Source organism: Callithrix jacchus, chromosome X (genome assembly GCF_049354715.1).
Source record: "Callithrix jacchus isolate 240 chromosome X, calJac240_pri, whole genome shotgun sequence".
Taxonomy (NCBI): domain Eukaryota; kingdom Metazoa; phylum Chordata; class Mammalia; order Primates; family Cebidae; genus Callithrix; species Callithrix jacchus.
This window is the reverse complement of record NC_133524.1, coordinates 19,072,141-19,095,707: the sequence shown is the minus strand read 5'-3', so window position 1 is coordinate 19,095,707 and position 23,567 is coordinate 19,072,141. Positions and strand designations below refer to the sequence as shown.

Sequence of the window (23,567 nt, the reverse complement as noted above, 5' to 3'; positions counted from 1 at the left end):
AAAGAATTCATTCACAGGAGGCCTTCAATTGCTAACATGGGCTTGCAGTGGTCCACCCTGCCTGCCTGTCTACTATGTAGCTGGATACCTCCAGGTGCTGCATCATGTAGGGAGACTGACATCAGGGTAGAGGGCAGGAGCCTTGCTCACTGGCCAACTCCTGAGCCTCATGCTCCTCAACATTGAAGGATGGCTCAATCTCCTCTTCCTTGATCTCAGAAGAGACATGGCAAGCACTTGGAAATTCACAGCCAATCATGACTGCTGGACTCGGCAACTTGGGCTACAACCCTAGCCTTCGGACCTCTCTGGGGCCAATCCTTACACTTTGCTGTAAATGTCAGAGTACCTTTGCTGTAAGGGACATGCATTTAAGGGCTCAGCAAAGTTTGAATAAAATGTTGACAATCTCAAGGAACATTACAAGATCTGAAGGAACTAGGCACTGAAACCCAAGGTAAATGGCTTCAGAACTGACTCAAGCTGATATTGTTTTAGGGGAAAGTATTCTCCATCTTCATTCTGAAGTCTCTCCAAGAAAGCTTTGTGCTCCCTGGAGGAAGTAGCACAGTACACTGTACACTCTAAGTGCTCAAAAGTGGCTTTTTAAAAATAATTAAATTGTGTAATACAATGAAACTCCTGGTGATTATTATATCCTTGACCACATGTAACTATCAAGCAATTACAATAATTTGCATTCAGCAAGAGAAATAAAGTTACTTGAAAATAGCTTCTAGCAAGGGCAACAAGGCAAGACCCCATCTCTACAAAAACTTAAAAAACTAGCCATGTATGGTGGTGTGTACCTGTTGTTTCAGTTACTCTGGAGGCTGATGTGGGAGAATGGCTTGAGCCCAGGAGGTCAAGGCTGCAGTGAGCCATAATCTTGCCACTGCACTCCAGCCTGAGTGATTAAGCCTGAGTGATCAAGAGCTTCTTGGCAAAAGAAATGGTTTCACAAAGAAAGTTCTAAACCTCTCTATTCTTTTTGTTTTGAAATTGGGAACAAAGAAACAAAGGCTTGTCTCCGTAGTTTGGATATATATCCAATAAACTTGGATATCTGGTTCTCTATGCTTCCACCACCCCTAGCTTATATTATGTTAGAAGCAGAATATATGAATGGTTGGGGCAAATAGAGTGGGAATATGGGGGGCTTCTGTGAGCAGTTCTATGCAACAGCTTACAGTTACAAAAGAGTAAACAGATGTTGGGCATGGTGGCTCATGCCTGTAATCCCAGCACTTTGGGAGGCAGAGGCAGGTGGATCACTTGAGCCCAGGAGTTGGAGACAGCCTGGGCAACATGGCAAAACCCAGTCTCTACTAAAAATTCAAAAAATTAGCCAGGTGTGGTGGGTCACATCTGTAGTCCCAGCTACTTGGGATGCTGAGGTGGGAGGACTGCCTAAGCACAGGGAGGTCAACGATGCAGTGAACTGAGTTTATGCCATTGCATTCCAGCCGGGGCAATGGGAGTGAGATCTATCTCACAACAAGAAAAGTAGTCCCCTCCTCCAATCACAGAAATTTGCGACACAAGAAATCATAGACATAAGTAATCCTATAGCTTCAAAAGCTTTGGAGGATTGTCAGAAATTATAGTGCAGGAGAATAAAGGATTTATAAAATACCCAATATCAAAAACCAAAATGCTCATTATGGGATACTGAAAAGATAAAATATTACAAAATTCCCAACCAAAATAGTTGTTTAAAGGAGATAAACCTCAGATACCTGAAAAATTTACTGATTCAGTTTCTGCTTATTCTTCCATTATGGAAGATAAATGTGACTACATAGTACAGTTTAATATGTAGTTCCTGTTTGCCTGTTTCCTGTCAAAAATAGTATAGACTGCAGGAGTTACAATATTCTTTCAAGAAAACTTATCATAGCTGTCTTTGAATTTGTACGCTACTACTTTTAATGAAACCTTAATCTTCCCACCATCTCTGCTCATCCTGCCTGAAATGTTATGGCATGCTTCACTTTTTACCATGAATTATGGTTCTTTAACACAGTTCGTCTCTTTCCTGGGCTGTATTTGTGGACTGGGACTACATCTTCAATTGCCTCCAGCTAGGTGAAGGCTAAAGGGAGCTTGCATTTTTCCCAGTACAACATAGGTCATTGAAGCAAGATTCTTTCTGGCTCAGAAGATGCATCTGGCTATAACTGAGGGTCTATTTTGAGGAGGCACTCAGCCTTACTATAACATCGAGAGGCTAAGTTTTCTCTACTATACCCTCCCAACTCCTCAGGACAGTTATTGCAGAGTTGGAGAGTCTAGGAATAGTGCAGGATCCACTTACTTGGGTCTGTAGATCTGAGATTTTCTCAGGGCGCCACTCCTTTGGTCTGCTGCTTGGAGTGCTAGTAGAATGAATGGATTTCTGCAACGTTAGAAGATCAGGGCTGTCGGAATTGGGTACCTAGAGCAAAATATGGACAAGCATTCAATAAGCCCACTAACAAGCCTAATTAAGATATGCAACCACACCCAAGAGAAGAACCAAACTAAAAAGCAAACCAAACCAAAACTCAAATAACCCAGTAAAAAAAGAACCCCAATCTCTCCCAATGTTCACAATGCAAGTGATGCTAGTTAAATTCTTCTGCCCTCTTAATAATTTTCCCTGCATTAGGAAAAATTGGCAGATGTCATGCAGTTTTGTTAAACCTCAACCCTTAAAGCATTCCCATGCTGTTAGTTTTAGTCGCTGTAAGAGAGAGCAGTTAAATTGGGTTGTACCAGGAATTGCTGTCGTATCCTCATTCCATATTGCAGTTAGGTTATGAACCAGTTCAATAAAATAGAATTTTTTCCTGCTGGGAAAATGATCCAAACAATGTACTTGCTAGTGCCAAAGAAGTCTGGTAGGCTTTCAAGGATAGCAAAGTGAGAAAGTATGGTTTAGATCATATTCCCAAACCATTGTCTGATAAATCTGGATCTAGCATTATGTACTAAGAAAATACCGGAAATCTGTGCCACCAGTTCCAGATGAATGCAATTGGTCTATTCACCAGTTTTGGTGAACACAGAAGAGTAATGTCAAATGTCAAGCAAAAGCCCTGGTTTTAAACTAAGTCACCAGCAAAAGCTCAAGTCAGAAACAAGCTATTTTTTCATGGAGCCTGTTACCTCATTCAATTTGGTCAATTCAACTTGGCTTCAAAAAGACAAATTGCCAATCAAGTGTTAACAAACTCTGTGAGTCAGATGCAAAGACATTTGTTAACTATAAATTTAATAGAATTCCTTACATAAAATGCAGGCTTTTATAAATGTTATCTGCCAATAACTGGCTAATCACACAAGACCAACTAGCCTTTCACAAGTTTGTTTGTTTCACAGAATTTGTGCTTCAACTTCCGAACTGATTCAGAAGAATGGCAACAAATTTATATCCCAGTGAATTTATGGAACTGGCTCACGTACTTAACTAGCATAAAGAGAATATGACCTCATGAAAATAAGACATGCTGTTGTCATCAGTAAAACAAGTTTACTGGAGCAGTTTTCAGGGCTACCATATATAAAAACGGGTACCATGGGTGGAGTGACTACAGGAAGCTTTTTCAAAGAAGAACTATGCTTTAAATGATTCTTTGAATTAAAAAGAGGAAAGAGGGATTTCTTGATGCTTGGGTTCTCCCCGTTGGTGGAATCTGTCTGCAATATAAGATACAAATAAACTAATTGCAAAAAAAAGTGCTTTTATTGAAACTACTAGCCCTTGGAAGCCCTCAAATTGCTAAATATTAACAGTCCTTGACAGAATCTCTGTGCTGTGCATTTATAGAGGTTCTGTGTCAGTTCTCATCTGAACGTGAAGATGTCAATAATGCAAATTCAAGACAAGCACAAACTTCTTCTAAGTATATAATGTGAGATCATGATCAATACCTCTAGTAGGAATGCTGAGAGACCTAGACACATCTACTCACATCAAGCTTATCAAACATTAAATAATTTTAATTATCAGAAATATGACTATAAAGAATTGTGCTAAAGAGCTACTGATACACTTCAATCTTCTCCTAATTGCTAGAGAGGACTTCAGCAAGTAAAAATTCTACTATGTAATTTGCCTATTAGGAGAAAAAATACCCCAACATACTGGAAACCCTTTTGAATTTGGTCAACTTTTAAGCCAGAAAACATCGCTAGGAAGAGGTATTGATCACTGTGGTGGGATACTAATGTTGAGTAAGAGGCCTTGTTCTATACTGCTAGAAATATTTACCCAACGGAAAACATCTAGCATAATTCAGAATACTGGTTTTCAAAGGGAAGAAACATAAATTTCAATATTTAAATGGAAGCATCATTACAAGTTGAGATACTAACTAACTGGGATACAATTACCAAGTTGGCAAAGTCACCATATGCTCTGAGGGCTTATGTAACTCTGGATATGTAACTGAAGCCAGATTTCCCAAGGCAGCTTCCAGATTTACTTGAGTCGAAACAGGGACCTTTACAATACAGAATTATTTTTTTGGCACGACTTTTCTCTGTTTTGGGTATCTCAATTGTCAGAGAACCAGAATATATGTGAAGGTCTTCAGGTATTCAGGTCATCTTTTAAGGGTGTATATAAAAAGAGATTCGAGTAAAACATTCCATTAATTTTCCTGTTCCAATGACAAGGAACCCTGAGGAAGAGTTTAACTTGCATTGCTAAAGAGGCCAGAGAAGAGCTCCTAGAGGCTCTCTAGAGAGGCGGATCCATGGTAATAAACTGAGCCTGGACTTGGTATTTAGGAGAGCCCAGTCCTAGTTCTCCCAAGTGATTATGTGATTTTGGGCTTCTAAGCAAGCTCAAGACTTGCTTGGGCTCAGTTCCTATACTAGCAAATAAAAACATTCAACTAGATTTAGGATCCACCTCAGCTTAAACATGTCACGAGTCTCTATGTACACCGGGCATCAGATTTTTATTCTTTTGGAATCTTATGCAAAGGCCACAATGCCTTAAATCTTTTGAAGCTTATTCTATTTAGTTTCTTTTTGCTGAGTTCTAGAAGGTAAAAAATAATTAACTATTTACCTGCTCATTCAAAGAAGGCAGAGTTAACTCAATGTCAGGCTTAGGAGTCTGAGGTTTGGAAGGCTGTACTGAATGCTCTTTGGAAATCCCAAAGCCCTTAAATTTTATTTTTCATTTAATTAAAAGATGCAGAGGTACAAACAACTTTTGGTTGGTTAGGCTTAAGGCATTACAGCCTATGCAGATACATTCTGCAGTCACTTTATATATCAAAAAAGAAACTTATGAAAACCTAATAAAAAGTTTAAGTGGAGAGGATGTTAGAGAATATTTTCCTTTTTACTTCTAATCTATACTACTAAAATGCCTAAAATTTAACAAAATTCTGAATAATAAAGTCAACATGTATACTCTACTTGTGCCACAGTGAGCCAGGGACTTTAGGTTTAATGTTGCTCGACAGAAGACATCAAAATCTAAACCTATATACGAAAACACCTTCAATTCCTTCATCTTTCCTACTTCCTACCATTTAATCACCCCACCATGGCTGGAGACCTGTGGTTTAGAACAAAAACCACAAAATAAAAATACCAGTGGTCAGGAGGTAGCCAAAGTTTACTGCTCATGATAGAGAAACATGTTCTACAGACAATGATAAGGGTTTATTAACACTTTCAATATTTTAAGTATTCCTAGGTTAAATCAGGTCTAATTGTTCACCCAGTCTAAGTAAGAAACGTAGTAGAATCTGAGTGGCATTTTGACTTGACACTTTAAAAGTAAGCTTCAGTTAAAAATATAGAAAGTTTTTTAAAATGAATACTTCAGAAACTTTATGCAGCCATTAGGATTTAAGATAATAAAGTTTTGTGCATGTAGATAAACTGTTAAAAGCCAGAATACAAAATCCCAAAAAAGGATTACTATAATTTAAAACTTAAAAACAAACAAAAACCAAACAAAACCCCACACCTCCTTTCCACAAACATACACATAGGCTAAACAGCTAAGGGAAAATATACCAAAATCCTAATACTAGTTGTGACAGGGTATTAAGATTTAAAACGCTCTTTTTCTTTTTCTCAAATTTTCTATAATGAACTCATTTATTTTATAATGAAATACATAAATTTAACGAGCAAGCAAGAGAAAGAATAATCTAGAAAGATAATCTAGGAAGGTATTTGTTAACATTTCTACAACATCTGTGAGATAAAAATGCTTACTTCAGGTTATTTATACACATTGCTGTGAACATCTATCTAATCTACTTCCCATTGAGTCATAATCCTATAATGTTCATAAAAGAAAGGGCCTCAGAAACATTGTCTAGTCTACTAAACTTACAGATGAAATCCATCTGAACAGGCCATTTTGATTACGTCTTTTTCCTCTTCAAATAAAAGAGAATAAATTATGTATGAAGTAAAACTAAAACCAAACCACTTAAAATGGCTAACTAGGCCAGTCACAGTGGCTCACGCTTGTAGTCCTAGCACTTTGGGAGGCCTAAGTGGGCCGATTGCTTGAGTTCAGGAGTTCGAGACCAGCCTGGGCAACATGGTGAAACCCTGTCTCTTCAAGAAATATGAAAAAATTAGCTGAGTGTGGTGGCGTGCGCCCAGTTATTTGAGAGGCTGAGGTGGGAGATCACTTCAGCCCAGGAGGTGGGGGTTGCAGGGAGCCAAGATCATGCCACTGCACTCCAGCCTGGGCAACAGAGTGAGACCTTGTCTCTAAAATAAATAAATAAATAAAAACGGCTAACTCCATCTTGTTTAGTCTTGAAGTTGTCATAAAGCAAAGGGGGATGCAGCCTCATCAAGGGGAAGAACTGCTTCTGCTGCTGTCCTAGAGGCCGGGTTTCCCCAAGGTTCTCACGTCACTAACCAGCAAGATATTTGCTTGGGTGGTTCAGTGAAGTGGTGTGAACTGTCCTATGGAGCCAGCCCTTTGTTCAGGCAGAGAGCTCCCAGGAGATAAGATGCATTCCATCCCACAGCATGATCAAAAGGCAAACATGTTTTCCTTCTAAAGCAAGCCCTAAAATCCCAGATACGATCTTTGTGACTATACAACTCAGAAACACAACTGTCAACGTGGGAATTCTATAACCAGCCAGGGGAGAATAAGGAATGATGGTTATTTATGAATTTCAAGATTTAAAAGTAAACCGAAACCCATTTCCTAAGTTTTCACATATCTTTAAACCCCCAGAGAGAAACAAATCCTGTGTCTTCAAAGTTTTTACATGAATATAAACCCACATAGGTAAGAAGTATATTGAGAAAGGCTTAAAGTGTTTTCTCTCATTCAAATTAAATTTCTTCTATTCCTGGAGATTCCGCTGAATGTAGAAAAGGCTCTGTTGAGAGGATAGTTGTATAGAATTTCAGAAAGAGACATAATACAGTGCATAAATGTCAAGTCTCAATAAGAAAACGATCAGCTTTGATTGCCAAGTGCAAAGTGTAAAGTATCCATTGAATAATACAGAAACATATGTCATTATATACAGAAATTGGCCATCTACTTACTGTTTGAGATTTCTTCTTTTTCTTTTTCATTGACCTGAAAAATCCTTGCTTCTCTTTTTCCTTGAGTTGCTCTGAATGACTAATATTTTCAGGACTTTTCCTAAATGAGAAGAGATTTTTATCATATTGATTTTTCAATCATTTTCTTGCCACTGTGTGACAAATATAATAAAGACTGAAAATGCATGACACTAAGTTCAAATAGCCAGAAAGAATCAAAAACTTGGGTAAAAAGCCTCTAAAAAAGCACAGGACCAACTGAATCTAATCAACCATGGTTAGTGATCATCCTCTGGCACAGGCTCACTCAAAACAGCAATTTGAGCATTATTACAAATGACCTGTAACTGTTGCTGCAAGACCCTTTTCATGATGTTGAAGACCTCAGAATCTGAGATTATGAAAAGTACACAGCTTAAACGATGGCTTCTCTGTAATTCTCCAAGGGAAAGAGCAGAGACATTTTCAACACCTACCTTCATTTTTCTATTTATGTTTTAAAAACCAGCTTGATAAGTTTATTATTAGCGACTTGTCAAGATACTGAACGTAAAGATCAATACTGCTATAAAAACATCTTGAATAAAAGTAAAAAACTGCCAGCAACTGAAAATATCCTAATTATTAAACCTTTTATCTATTTATTAAAACTAAATAAAAACAGTTAAGAAAAAAATGTAGGGACAGGTGCAGTGGCTCATGCCAGTAATCCTAGAACTTTGGGAGGCTGAGGTGGGATGGCTTGAGGTCAGGAGTTTTAGACCAGTCTGGGCCACACAGCAAGACCTTGTTTCTTTAAAAAAAAAAAAAAAAAAAAAAAAGTAGACAGGACAAATGCTTTAATATAAAGCTTTCATGGAGCGGGGGGAAGCTCCTAACTAAAAATACTGACATTAAGCTTGGTACCACTCACATCACCAGGTATTTTAATAAAATCAGAAGATATTAAAATAATAAAATAGAACTCAGAATGATATATTTATAATTTTGAAATCTAGAAAACTTCAGACATGATGAAATGGGTAAGAATGTTAAAAAGTTAAAAGAGTCTATATATTTACTTATTTATTTTTGAGACAGTATCTTGATCTGTTGCCCAGGCTGGAGAGGTACAATTTCAGTTCACTGCAATCTCTGCCTACTGGGTTCAAGCATGTCTCCTGCCTCAGCCTCTCACAGGTATGTACCACCAGGCCTGGCGAATTTTTTTATTTTCAGTAGAGACGGGGTTTCACTATGTTGCCCAGGCTGGTCTCGAATTCCTGACCTCAAGTGATCCATCCACCTCTGTCTCCCAAAGTGCTGGGATTACAGGTGTAAGCCACCACACCCAGCCAGAAGAGTCTTTAAATATAGTGTTGTACTGTTGGGAAAAACATTCTAATCCCAGTGACAGACTGGGCCTAGGTCCTGAGAATTTGGTAAAAGTTTCTTTGCAATCAAGGAGATGAAACCCTCTTACATGGGGCTTACAGATAGACTGCCCTAAGCTAAACTCCAAGACACAGCATTCAGTCACTTGACATTGGTAAGGAACACTGCAGAAGAGTGGGGTTTGCTGGAATCACAAAAGCATGACTTTGGATGGAAAGGAGCCTCAGAGAGCATCTAGTGGAACTGGCAATACTATTTTTAATGTTCTGTAACTTCTAGAGGTTAAAGAATTACATGCTTATGAAATAGCTATGTCCTTCCACAATAGTATCTGCAAATACATAACCTAGAAGCACAATAGAATACTCAGATTAATGGGTAGAAGTTTTTACCAATCAGAATGAAAGTGTAACAAAATACCACAGGTGTGCTGAGGGTAAAAGTGCTATCTGCCAATCCAGCAAATCTTTAAGGAAGGCATATTCATCATGACTGCGATCTCAGAATGTGAATGGGCATTAATGGAATAATGTCAATGCTGGTACAAGAGGAAATGAAGGCTTGAGACACCAGTCCTAGGAGGAAGTAGGATTTTGCATGGTAAGAGGAGAATCTATCTAGGATGAAACAGAGAATAAGATGAAAGTGAGAAGGGGAGGATAATAAAAGGAAAGCTCAATGTTTACAGTTTGCATGTTGCACTGTTGGGTGCCAAAGACACGAGGAAGATGGGCCAAAGACCCTCTGCAGGGGCTCTTCAAGAGGCACTGGATAAACCAGAGCCCAGATGGGGATAGAGGAATGATCAGGATATTTTCAAACTGAGGCTGAGCCAAGATGGTAAGGCTAAGATCCTGGCACAGAAAGATCCCAGAGGCCAAAAGAAAAAAGAAATAAATTACCCTTTAACTAGTGGATGAAAACTAGGAGTGAAGAGTTTGTATCACCAAAGACAGAGAGAAGGAAGTCAGAGAGAAAAAACAAAATAAGTGAGAAGCTATGCAGAAACATACATACCCAATTAGTTAACAGAGAAAGGAAATGGAGAAAAGGCTGAGAGAGATTCAGAGACAGATGGAAAGAGGCTGGATGGAACAAAGGTACTTGAAAAGCTGTGTTGTATAAAGTAATGGAGAATGAGTTATACATTGACAGCTAGAACTGAGTCATATGGGTAAGCACGTATTTGGTCATTTCCCTCATCTGTCCATTCTGGCCCCTGTGATTCCACCTGGAAAACAGCAGCTTCGCGCTGAGTGGGGTAAAGAGGAGCAGTGGAGAAGAAGGGTAAGTTCTTTCTTATGAATTCTTCTTTCTCATCAATCTCAGAGAAAGAAGCTTTGATTAGGAATACTCATCCAGTCATCTGGCATATTCTCCAGGGCAGCAGTTGGGACCAAAACAGTATGGGAGGAGGGCAATGAGACAAGGGGTAAGCAGGCACACAGGCACGGGACTCTAATGTTATCTAACATGACAGCTATTTCCATAAGGGGCCAAGAGGAGACACAATTCTAAAGACTCACCTAAAGAAAGGAAGGAATTAAAATTCAATGAATCAGTCAACCAACATTCAGTGAGTACTTTATACATGTCAGGCCCTGTGTTAGGTGTCAAAGAAACAGAGAAAAATAAAAGAACGAATCTGACCTCAGTCAAGCTGCTCACAGACTCTTGTGGGGGGAGGAGAACAGATTTGACAGCTAGGGGAAGGTGAGCGGGGGAACATCACAGTTGGTCAGGCTTATGGGACCTTTATCATAATCCCTCTGAGAGCAGCATGGAAGGTGAGCTGAAGAAGTGAAAAGTACCCCTCTGTGACCCTTTCCTTGCCAACTCCCCTCCCCTGGCAATGTGATGAGCATGGTTAGCTAATAAGTGAAAAGAGAGAGTCAGTGAATAATTCTATAAGAGTAATTCTGCACGCTATGATGACAAGCACTAATGGATACCAATACATTCATAACCTCATGAGAAAAAGAAGGCTGGAATTGTACAAGTTACAGCAATTCTTCATTTAACAAGTGGGATTTCTTTCTTTTTTTGAGATGGAGTTTCGCTCTTGTTGCCCAAGCTGGAGTGCAATAGTGTGATCTCAGCTCACCTCAACCTCCACCTCCTGGGTTCAGGTGATTTCCTGCCTCAGCCTCCCGAGTAGCTGGGATTACAGGCATGTGCCACTATGCCAGGCTAATTTTGTATTTTAAGTAGAGATGGGGTTTCTCTATGTTGGTCAGGCTGGTCTCGAACTTCCACCTCAGGTGATCCGCCCGCCTCAGCCTCCCAAAGTGCTGGGATTAAAGGTGTGAGCCACTGCACCCGGCCTATTTCTTGATTCTTAAGTGGGTTCTACATAATTGAGATGGCCAGGACAACAGCTCTGGATATCATACTGCAATATTTATTTATTGCTTTAAAATATAACACAGTAGCTTGACTTTTCCATTGTAAGGAAGGGGGATACTGTACAAATATTCTCTTCCCGAAGTAAATCTTAAGTACTACTATTAAGGAAAAACAGACTGAACTTAGGTAAGAGATAATTTAGGAATAGCAATTCATGGTCAGGCACAGTGGCTCATGCCTGTAAATCTCAGGACTTTGGAAGGCCAAGGCAGGCAGATCGATTTAGCTCAGGAGTTGGAGTCCAGCCTGGAGAGCATAGCTAGACTCCATGTTTACAAAAAATACAAAAATTAGCCAGGCATGGTAGTGTGCACCCACAGTCTGAGCTACTCAGGAGGCTGAGGTGGGAGGACGGCTTGAGCCCAGGAAGTAGAGGTTGTAGTGGGCCCAGATTGAACCACTGCACTCCAGCCTGGGAAACAAAGCCAGACCCTATCTCTACCCCCTTGCAACAAAGAATAGCAATTCACTATATTACCAAAACAAGGTTCCTTTATGTTTTTTGTAAGTTACCAAATATGCATTTCTCTCAAATATGACGAACCTGATAAACCAATTCAAGAGCTTGTTCAAGAAAATAATCAAGATGAGTCAAAATAATCAAGACTAAGTGAGATGCGATGCAGGAAGGAAATGTCATAGCAGTATGATCATGAGGAGTAACAAACAAAAGAACAGAGCCAGTTCATCGCTGGCAATTCTGGAACTCTCAAGTCTTACAACAGCAATACTAGAGTAGGGATGACCTGATGAAGACTCAACTAAAATTCAATATCCCAATTGAGCCTCTCATTCTTTTTTAAAACAACTCTTTTGAGGTTTCTATACATATCCACGCATAAAACAAGACAAACTGATTATCAAAAGACAGAAATAATACATTACTAACACTGTCTATCCACATTTGGATTTAATTTTGATCTCACCTACCTAATTTTCACAGGACTAAGATAATCTGTAATTGATATTCCTTTAAATAATCATCATTTCATTATATAATAACCAAGAGAACCAATTCCTTCTATATTTCTGCATTCTTGTCATTTAGACAATTTTGTCATGACTTGTCAAAGCCACACCAGAAAATGGTCAACCCTGGCAAGTAAAGAAGTTGTACCTGTATTCTTGCGTGAATTCATAATAGAGCTTAAACATGGAGAAAGAACACCAAAGTTTATCATCGACGGGGAGGGGGAACACCTGATGCTGAAGTTAGCTGCCATAACAATAGTAACTGCAGTCACTAACATTAACAAACACTTACGAGCCAGGCACTGTTCTAGGTGCTTTTAATGTATTTGCCTCATTTAATTATCACATGAACCCTATGAGGGAGGTGCCATTCTTAGCCCTATTTTTTTAGACATGAGGAAACCAAGGGACAGAGAGACACAGTGCCCTGACTGATAGACAAGTTGCCATCAATCAAGATATCCTATTTCCAGAGTCTAAATTCTTAGTCACAAATGTTAAGACTGTCCTTTTATAAATAGGCAATGGATGCAAATTGTGCTTACGCACAAAAGTGTTATTTACAGCTTTTAAAAAGTCATTTTTATTATTGTTAAGAATAATTAAGTAATTTTCACTATAGGGCACAACACCACCGAAACCTTGATGTAACTCTGTCAATAGGGTCCAAATTGTGACATCACACGGAGTCAGGAGTACTGACATAAGGCCCTTCTGTTACTTCTGGCAACAAACACCAGAGAGGGACTCTGACAGACTGGTCTTATTCCAAATTCAGTGTATTACAGTGATGTCCCATTTTATGATCTTGGTAGAGAATTTAGTAAAGTTCTGCGAAGTACACGTAAATACTCTTCATATACAGATCTTGGGCAGTCTTTCAGGATAGTTGAGAAGAAGTAGTCTACATTATTACTTTTTTTAAAGTTCTTACTCCCCAGACAGATTTGCTAATGGAACTTAGTAACACTGTATTTCTTTCCCTAAATATTATTAGATATGACACAAGAAACATAAATGAGGAAGAAAAGTTGCCACATCATTTGTGCCTTTCACTACGATTATGCTTTTATGGTAGCATAAAGGACTGTTTCCCTATTTCTTTTTACCCTGAATGACTTGGAGTCCATTTAAGTTTGAATCCTGGCTCCCTCCTCCGTGTTACTGGCTGTCCAGCACCGGGCCAGTTCCTCGACTTTTCCAAGCTCTGGTGTCCTCATCTCTAGCACGGGAGCACAGCGTGACTGTGAGAACTGACTGAGACAATGCACATCATCAAGTGCTAAGCAAAGTGTACCAGGTTCAATGTCAACAAAGGAGACTGCAAAAGTCATCATTCACATCAGAAGAACACAATGGAAAGCGTATCAGGTATTTAATAATCCAAGAGATTTTTTTGTCTCTTACATAATATTTAATATAAATGCCAAACTGGAAAAAAGTTACCAATAATGAAAAATCACATTTTCCTTATTCAATAATTTATCTAGAGAAAAAAGGCCTAGCAGGAGAAAGAACACTAAAAAGTTCATCCAGAATTTATTTGAACTCTCAAATCTACAATTAGAAAAAGGAAGAGTAAAAACAAACAAAATGCTCACCATGGATCGAATGCTGGTTGTCTTTTTGAGTGGTTGGTTCCAGAAGTGCTCTCTGATGGTAGGGAAGAAACTCTGGTGGACACATTATTTTCGTGGAAAGAATTGTCTGGACGTGGAGATGGCACTGAATAAAGAAAAAGTAAGTCACTGATGGACTTTTTTTTTTTTTTTGGAGACAGGGTCTTGTTCTGTCACCCAGGCTGGAATGCAGTGGTGTGATCTCAGCTCAGCGCAGCCTTGACCTCCCAGGCTCAAGCAATCCTCCTGCCTGAGCCTCCCAAAGTGATGGGATTACAGACATGAACCACCACACATGGCTGATGTACTCTTTTGGTCAAAGCAGTTTTCACATTATCCTACTGCATTTTCTCTAACACAAATAAAACAACAAACAAACAAAAATCCTCATCTACGCTTCACATAACTTTTGTGTTTTCTGAGGGTGAAGGCATTCCAGGGAACCTTCTCCCTCAACCACTGCTTATGACACTAACTTGCAAGGGGTTAGCTGACACCAGGTAATATGTACTAAAAACAGAAACCTGATCTGCCAGATGATAAAGTGAAGAACATTATAGGATATGTTCTTTCTCTCCTCTGTCTCTCTCTCTCTTTTTTAATAAGAGACTGTTACCCACGCTGGAGTGCAGTGGCACGATCATGGTTCACTGCAAACTCCACCTCCCAGGCTCAGGTGATCCTCCCACCTTAGCCTCCTGGGTAGCTGGGACTACAGGTACACACCACCACATTCAGCTAATTTTTTGTAGAGACAACGTTTCACCATATTGCCCAGGCTGGTCTCAAACTCTTGAGCTCAAGCAATCTGCTCACCTCGGCCTCCCAAAGCGCTGGGATTTACAGACATGAACCACTGCACCCGGCCAGGATATTTTCAAGTATGAATCTCATAGCCCCTACCACCATCCCCTGCACTGTTCTGGCATTCTTTGAAGTTAAAGCTTTCTTATTATAGATCAACAATGTAAAATCTATTCTTAGTTTGAAGTAATTCACATGTATGCTGAAACAGACAAACTACAGTTTAAGCCTTGACACTTGGGAGGTAGTATCACTCATGTTTTTAAACTAAATTACACAGAAATTTATCTAGTTCTACAAAAATATTATTTTTCTCTAAATTCTAAATGAACAGAAAGATAAAATACAATGTATGTGAGTAAATACTTTTCTGCTTTTGGGGGCAATAGTTATTAACTTTTTCTGTCAATTTCTAAGAATGGTTATAATAAAAATATACTGTAAATTTCACCACAAAAGGAATATAGACTGCATACCAAGATAAATGACACCATTTCACTTATCTTTTGACCAGTAGAATGAAAACAGGAAGCATTCTGGAAACATCTGTCGTTTCAATGATACCACTAAATCTTCCTCTAGAACTTAGTAGTATCATTGAAATGACAGGTGTCTCCAGATGCTTCATCTAGTTAAATATTTTCCTTCTATATCTGAAATTTTTAAAATTAAAAATTCCACCTGCCAAGCTCTCACCACCCTCTCTACTGAGGTAGACATATGAAGTATTTCTCTGAATTAACCCATTTATTTTTTTTGCATCAAAATAAAACCGCATTTCCAGAAGTAAAAGACTAATTAATTTAAATCTCCATTAGCACTTTATGTTAATTATTCTCCACCCATCTATAGAAGTAACATGCCTATAGTACATTTTAGAGGTAATGTTTTCGGTGATAGAAGAAAACGCTTTTGCACGTGTATGCTATGATATTTTAATTAACTTAAATCTGAATTAAAAGTTTAGTCCCATAAAATTCTAAAGTGTAATCATGGTATCAGAAAAAAATGCATTAAAAGCCATATTCAATCAATGCCTTATGCTTTTCCAAAGGTGGGGCTGGAAGGAAAGGAACAGAGTAGCCTAATCATTAAATATACATTTAGTTCTAAACAATACTTCTATGCATTTATTTAGCTATATTTCCTGATTAAAATGACTAAGCAGTTCTCCATGCCCCAGCCCCAAATCCTGGCCCTTTCCAACTGTCCTCCTAAAACAACAGAAATAGTGGGAAGTTAGGCAACATGGACTTAGGAGGCCTTAGAAAGCTGTGGTGACTCTTGAAGGCTTTGTAGGCCTCCTGACCCCAGGCCTTTCTCATGGCCCTGTGGGCTTGCTGTCCATTTTCTCCGCCAGGGTGCTGGAATGCCAAAGGGCTTTACAATCTATTATTGCAGAGTTACTAAAAGGGGTTTGTCTTTCAATGTCTCCTAAGTTCATACAACCCCAAAAGCAACTGTTTTAGTTGTCTGTTAAATAGCAAAGTACATTTCAGGCTGTGCAAGTATACTTGACATTTTTCTTTATTTCGACAAATATTTATGAAACTATGCCAGGCAATGTACTAGTCAATAATAATAAAAAGAAGAGAAGATGAAGAGAACTGAGTGTGTCTGAGGGGCTCATAACCTCATGAGAGAGAACTGCAGACAAAGAATCAGTGCAACGTGGTCAGTGTTCCATCAGAGTTACAGACAAGGTACCACAGACAAAACAGAGAAGAAAATGTTTCACTCCATCTGGAACAAACTGTGGGAAGACATTATACTGAAAAGGATCTTAAAGAAAGGGACAGAAACAAACTGTTCCAGCAGGAGGAAGAGCACATTGCAGACCCATAGACTGGGCATCAGAGAGACCTGGAGGGTGGGGGAGAAAGTGGCTGGAGAGGATAGTAAGGGCCAGACCATGGGAAGTCTGGAAGGACATCCTAGAGAATTCAGAGTTTGTCCTGATGCCAATGGGAAGCCAGCAAAGGACTCTCAACAGGTGAGCAATAGGGGATTAGGGAATGGGTAGGGTGGGGTGGGCAATGGGATGCCTTACTCTATTTTTTCCCCCTTGTAACACTTAGTATCTTTTACTGCTCTATATAATTATTATGTTTACTGTTTATCGCTCCTCCCGAGGATGTGAGTTCTGTGATGGTGGAGATCTTTGGCTGTCTTGTTCACTGACAAGTTCTAAGCCAGAACAGTGCCAGACACACAGGTAACATCAATAAGTATGCTATAGGTTGATAGAACGAAATGAGTGGTATGGTCAGAACACAGCTTCGGAAGGATCACTCCAGTCACTATATTGATGGGTACCTTGGAGATAGGGAGACCAGTTAAGAGGCTACTCAAGGAGGCCAACTCAGAAGCCAAGAGGGCCTGACTTGGCTGGAGCAGAGGCAGGGAGAAATGCTAGAAGGCAACGGTGTAGGTGAGAAGGCTGCTGGCCTGAAGTCAGTGAAAGCAGTATGTACATAAAGCAAGAGAGGGAGGAGAGGGGAACCTGGTGAATGCTGGGGGTGGGCTTACCTCTGTAAAAGCTACCGACTCTCCTTGGCATGGGATCATTATACAGATGTCTATTTTCTTTGGGGGCTGTGCCATCATCAGAGTGTGGGTCATGATATACTCCACCCTGAGACAGGAAAGAAATTAATAAAAGTTAAGCCACACATTGATGACAACATTGCCTATGCCTTTTTTCTTGAGACAAGGTCTCACTCTGTTGCCCAGGCTGTAGTGCAGTAGTGCAATCATGGCTTACTCTACTCTTGACTGCCCCAGTTCAAATAATCCTCCTGCCTCAGTCCTGAGTAGCTGGGACTATAGGTGCACACCGCTACACACAGCTAATTTTTAAAACTTTTTGTAGAGATGGGGTCTTGCTATGTTGCCCAGGCTGGCCTTGAACTCCTGGATCCAAGCAATCCTCCCACCTCAGCTTCCCAAAGTGCTGGGATTACATGTGTGAGCCACCCGGCCCAAATTTAGAACAGTGCCTAATCAATCTAGAATTGTGTAAAACTCAGAATTATGCCACAAGGAAAACTACTTACTTTTTAAGCCACTTCAACTTACTTGTGGGAGAGTGGATATTAATATATTTTAAAAGCTAGGCAGTTAATGATGTTGAACAAATAATGTTTACAGGCATATTTTATTGTGACATACCTCAGACTTCTGGCGTGTATGGAAGGAAGAGGTGCCTTCTCTGGAGGTCTCTTTGACTGATGATCTTGCTACAGTCATCTCTGGAGGGAGCTGTTCTCCAGGCTGGAAGTAAAATTTAAAAGGATTTATAAAAGTGTCCTGTTCCTAGGGATGAAACTCATCACGGCCATTATTTGGTATGACTAGAACCATAACCAGCTAAAATAAAAAATGTTAGCTGGCTAAAATACAAATATAGTCCCATAAGAATGAATAATCTGATGAATGTAATATAAGGCAAATTTCGCACAGATGGAAAGTAAAATTCTCATTAAAGTTAAGGCAAGCAGGGAAAAAATTAGTCTGAAAATAGTTCAATTAATTACTAAAAACAAAAAAAAATTACCCTTCTAATATCTAGATAGTCATGGTTCTGAGCAGCCCTCTGATTAGGGATTCTTTTAGTTTATCTGAAATTTCTCTAGCAGATTTTAAGTCTGAGTTCTCCAAAATGAACTGTGCAGTTCCAAAACTATTTTTCATGCAGGACTTATAAGGCAAAGTCAGATGAAAACAAGTGATTTTTGAATATATCAAGGAATAGAATAAGTCCTTTTAATAATTTTTGTGTTAAAATCCTCTAACTACTATAGTTTATGTGCTTAAACTCTTGTCTTAATCTCCTCTAGGATAACAGCACTTAGTTTTCACGCATTTTCTGAAGCCAAATCATGACAGTGCTCATCTCCAAAGACATACCACTACCTACCTCTCTTAAAGGAGTGAGTCACAAGCTAAGAACACTACTCAGTCCACAATGGTGTTCACTGAGGGGGGAAAAAATGTGGCATTTTCCATCATCAGAAAAAAAGATTGGGAAGAAAATTACCAAGTCATTAGGAGTTAGCTGCATTGCATCTGCATATTATGCACAGAAAAGGGCATTACCTTAAGCCTATGTGATATATCAAAAAACATTTTATTTAAGATTTAAAATACGATTATTTTCTCTCCTTCTCATTCCCCAAATGCACTCTGAGGATTCTGGGCAGGAATTCAACCAACATAGCTCTCCTTCTATTTTATGAAAATGTCTCATTTGACTTTTACCACCTGTATTGTTTACAAAGGCCTCTACAAAAAGTATTTTAAGAAAACAAATTATTAACATCTAATATGAACTCAGTAAGAGTCTCTATGCTTTTGAAGGTGGTCCGATTCTTTGCATAGGAGTGATTCCTATGATTCACTCACAACTTAAGTTACTTTTCCAGCCTTTCTAGTACCTTTGTGCTTTTAAACTGGTATTTTCTTGTAGCTGGTCACTGTACCTCCTGAACTAGCCTTCACAGTCAGGAACAGATCTGTGCTTAGCCCACAGTAACTGTTTATAATTCGCATATGATCACCATGTTCACAAAAATCCTTTTCCTGGAATTCTCAGGGAGCAATTACTTTTTCTAAGTTAAAAAACTATTTGTTTTTGTGATTTCTTCTCCATTTTGTACCATGCTTAATGCTAGCACACATTACCTAATTTTCCCTTCCATCTCTACTCTACAGGAAGCTGTCAGGAGATCTTTCTAGGCTCTGGATGTTCTTTCTCCCGACAGTGTCTCCTCAGGGCTCCTGTGACCATTCCTCTGACTGCACTTCCAGCCTCTGCAAATGGGCACCTCCTGCCTTCTCCTTTCACCTGGGTACCAGACCATCTTTTTAGCCTCTTAGAGCACACTTCTGCTTAGAGGCCACTTCAAACTCAACATGTCAGCAAGACACAGTGGCAAGTGGCTGGCCTCAGCACCTGGAGCCTGCCTCATAATCCCAGCTCCATCCTGAACTAGTTGGGTAAACTTGGAGCGACTCACCTAACTTCTCTGAGCTTTGACATGCTCATTTGTGAAATAAAGGGGTTGAATTAGGTGACTTCCAAATTATTCTCTTCCACTCCAAAAAGGGGATCCTAGAAAAGAAACCATGAAATCTTCCTTTTTCCTATATCTAATCCTTCAAATCACAAATTCTGTTGTTTCTGCTTCTGAGGAGTAGAAGATCCACTCTGTTTTCAACTGGCACTGACTTAATCCCAAATATACTCTCCTCACCTCATGCTTGAATTATTGCAAAAGCCACTCCAAATCTTGCATTTTTCACTCCAGTGAAGTGGAACAAGTCGTAATTCCCAAAGTACACCATGCTATGTAACATCTGTTACCTTCCTTCTCCTTCCAATGCTCTTTTCTTCCCTCTTTCCTAAGGTCGCTGTCACTTTCTTCCCAACTTTCCTGGAAGTCTCTACTCAGGTGCCACCTGTTCTAGGAGCTCCCACAACTCACAACTTGGACTGTCCTGCTCCCCTGGCACACAGCATACCTCTAGTGCAGAAGCCAGAATATAAGCTTGCAGTAGTGGAACAACCTGTTGACAAGTGTCCCTTGCCAGCCCACACACTTAAGAGGACAGGGACCCTATTCTTTTCATCTTTCTAGCTAGAGCTTTACGTGGTGCCTAGCTCAGGACATGCCTGAAGATATCTTCACTCTTCAGCCTATTCAAAGCTTGTCTATACATCCTAGCCCGGAGCAAGATCTTCAGTTGCCTGTAAAGCCGTTTCTAACTGCTCCTGTTCATAATAACCTCACTCTATTCTCAATTCCTACTTATAGCCATCTTGACTTAGGTCTTACTTATTTCATTGTTATCATGTATCACTTAATCCTCCTCAAGAACAGGTAAGTTTCTCAAGTGCAAGAGCTCTCTCAGACTCTTGTGAGTGCCTGGGAACATCCAGCACAGAAAAGGTGTTCAATGTCCAAATATCAGCCCCCGCAATCACAGAAGCAGCAGGAATAACTAAAATTTGTTAGATACTTTGTGCCAGGCACTGAGCACAGCGCTTTATAGATGAAATCATGAAAACATTATTTTTAAAACATGCTCTATTGTAAGAATGCTACTTCTTTTAAGCAGTTAAGGTCAGTTCTAGAGTCTGATGATAAGATGGAGGAGGCATTATGCTAAAAATACTGTTTTAAGATTTAAAAACAATCCAAAAGACTGAAAATTAACATCCTGGCATGAAGTTAAATTTATCTATAGTTTTGGACAAATTTAAAACTTTTGAATTCAGTTAAAATATTGAGTAAGGTACTAGCAAAAGGTTTTGATTTAAGCAAATGTCATTTGGAGAGATCAGAGAAAACACCCATGAATTCACACTGTATTTTAAGCAAAACTAAAACCTAACCCATACAGCTGTTGAATTCTGTAATAAATCAAAATAAGATTCTCTCAACAAAATATGCCAGAAAGGAACATTCAAGAAAAAAACTAGATTGCTAAAAAAAAACTTTTGACTTCTCTTAATACTCAACAGTTGATCTAAGTAGATTTAAAACAAAACAAAACAAAACAAAACACAACAGAGATTAGGCCAAGTATTGCTTCCCTAAATGCATCCTATCAAGAAAAGCACAACCTCCTGTAGTAGGGAAAATTGTAGACGGACCCTCATTACATCCCTTGCAACACCTTCCTCTGAAGGGCCACCAGATCTGGTCAAGGTGCTCAACTGTACCTGGGGTGACAAGAGTTGCAGGCTGTTGGCTCTAGCTGCCATCCCTTGCCCTATGCTCAAGCTTCCATCCAAGCCTTTGGCTCTCACTTTGTCACGGGTCACATACATAGAATGCCTATGAGGACGCTGCTGGGAAGAAAAGGGGCTCGTATAGCCCAGTCCATAAGAAAAAGATTCGTGAGGTGCAGACAGCGAATGGGAATGGCTACTGTCCATGTGCTCGGGCAGCTTCAATTCCTCCATTGTCTTAGAATGTCTGGTTGTGGTTCGACGTGAGTCCAGCGTTCCTTCATTTCGGTTATTTCTCCCTGAAGGGCTGAGCAAAGTTCTTGTGTCGCTGTGTCTGGTGGGGGTTGGGCTGGTGGGAGAATTCAAGTCTAAGCAGCTAGATGGGAAGTACCTACTGCTACTGGGCTCCGTAATTTGGGCCCTGGCTTCAGAAAGGTTGCTAACAGACTTGGAGTCACTCAGTGCCCCATGGCTTTTGGCCTTGGTCCTGTAGGAGGGACTCCTAGAGGACTGGGGAATGGTGTCGATATAGCTATGCCGACTCTGCTTTTCATTGGGCTGCAGTGTCCCAGCTTTGCTCTGAGAGCTTTCCATGAATGAGTGGCGGTTCTGCTGAGATCTGCTGTTCGACTTGAGGTACTTTGTCCCCGGGCCTTCTGAAGGCTTTGGGTCAATATTAAAATCAAACTCCGTTTTTGACTTGGCTTCTTTTGGGCTAAGAAGGTGTGGTATGTTGTTGTTGGTGAGATCTTTGCTGGTAGACCCAGGCTGGCTGCTTGCTTGGTAGGTTTTGGTGTGCATTGGGCTAAGACTAGCTCCGGCAAGGTTTCCATTTAGGAAGCTTTCATTGGCAGGGAGACCTTCATCAGCCCGGGGCAGGCCTACACTCAGATTCTGGATGTCTTTGCTGTTAGATCTGTGGTGAGATTGCAAAGCAGTACTTTTGCCGGCTTGGTTTCTATGTTAAAAACAAAAGAAGTTTATCAGTTTCCCTCAATAGCTGACACACAAAAAGTATTGTTAAAAAGAACAAATACTTAAAACACCTGGAAGACTAAAAACATCAATTCTCTCAAGCATGTGCCTACCGATAACAAGTAACCTATCAATAGCAATTCAGTTTCTTAGACCAATTCACTCTGTAACAAAGCACTGGCCTTGATGAAATTATCCTGGCACTGCTAAATGCTCAGGTAACTTGCTGTCAAAACAGTTTCTAAATGATAATCTGGTAAAACATGCTCTTACTATGTTGGTACTGATATGAGTGTTTGTGATAGAATGACTGCTAAGAAGAGAGCTGAGCTATAAACTCTGTAACTCTTTTGTCTGCTTGAATGTCAGAAGACAACATTTAGACTTAAAGGTTACTGTGTTTCTTGAACTTCATTTTTATTTGTAAAACTTGTAGCCTGCCTCAGAGATACATACAGCACATACACACAGACACCAATGTCTCTTTTGCCTGCATAATCAAAGAATGATAATTCTGGCAATGTACTCAATAAAAGAAAATGACACTCTAAAAAGAAATGTAAACTGTCCAGTGAGGTTTGTTGGAAAACATGATGATCAATGTTTATGTCTTGGAGAAGTGGCAATTACTTGGGGCTCTTCAGACATCTCCTTGTATAGTAAACAGGAATCCTGTACTATACCGGATTACAGAGAGCTGAAAGAGTTCATTTCTCTCCAAAAGACACAATTATTTTCTTTTTTATTTAACACTTCATTATCCTAGACCGACTGAGCCCTCCTTTAGGACTTAAAGCTTCATTTCACACTTGGTTTAAAATCCAAATATAAATCCAGAGGAAAACCTTGTCCTCTATTTGAAAGCTGAAACTGATGCCATAGCAAGATCAGTTTGTTCTACCGTAACTATTGAAAGGACATAATTATAGCTTGGGACAGACAAGAATGTTTAAAAATGAATAATGATTTACACAATTCTGGTTTTACTATACACTTAGAAAATTTTGCTGCGAAAATGCTATTGCTACAGCTGGTTTGATTTGGGAGAGTTTTGTTCCCATGAGACACTACTGGAAGTCACTTTTTTTGTTGTTCATGTAGAATGGTAGTTTGTGAAACTCTGCCTTCCAATTTTCCCC

At 39.6% G+C, this 23,567-nt stretch overlaps 1 protein-coding gene across 8 annotated transcripts in view; it reads right to left on the bottom strand.

Moving 5' to 3' along the window:
- CDKL5 (cyclin dependent kinase like 5) overlaps nt 1-23,567 on the bottom strand; it is a 196,521-nt gene that overhangs the window by 10,373 nt on the left and 162,581 nt on the right. For 7 of the 8 annotated variants that reach the window (XM_078362838.1, XM_078362837.1, XM_078362841.1 and 4 more), the window contains 7 exons: nt 21,445-22,411; nt 17,889-17,990; nt 17,247-17,352; nt 13,896-14,019; nt 7,543-7,642; nt 3,559-3,681; nt 2,318-2,437 (listed from right to left, as the gene is read on the bottom strand). In XM_078362838.1, coding sequence (XP_078218964.1) covers nt 2,318-2,437; nt 3,559-3,681; nt 7,543-7,642; nt 13,896-14,019; nt 17,247-17,352; nt 17,889-17,990; nt 21,445-22,411 — 1,642 coding nt within the window. The remainder of the gene's footprint in view (nt 1-2,317; nt 2,438-3,558; nt 3,682-7,542; nt 7,643-13,895; nt 14,020-17,246; nt 17,353-17,888; nt 17,991-21,444; nt 22,412-23,567) is intronic. The other variant, XM_035289042.3, reaches the window with a different exon arrangement.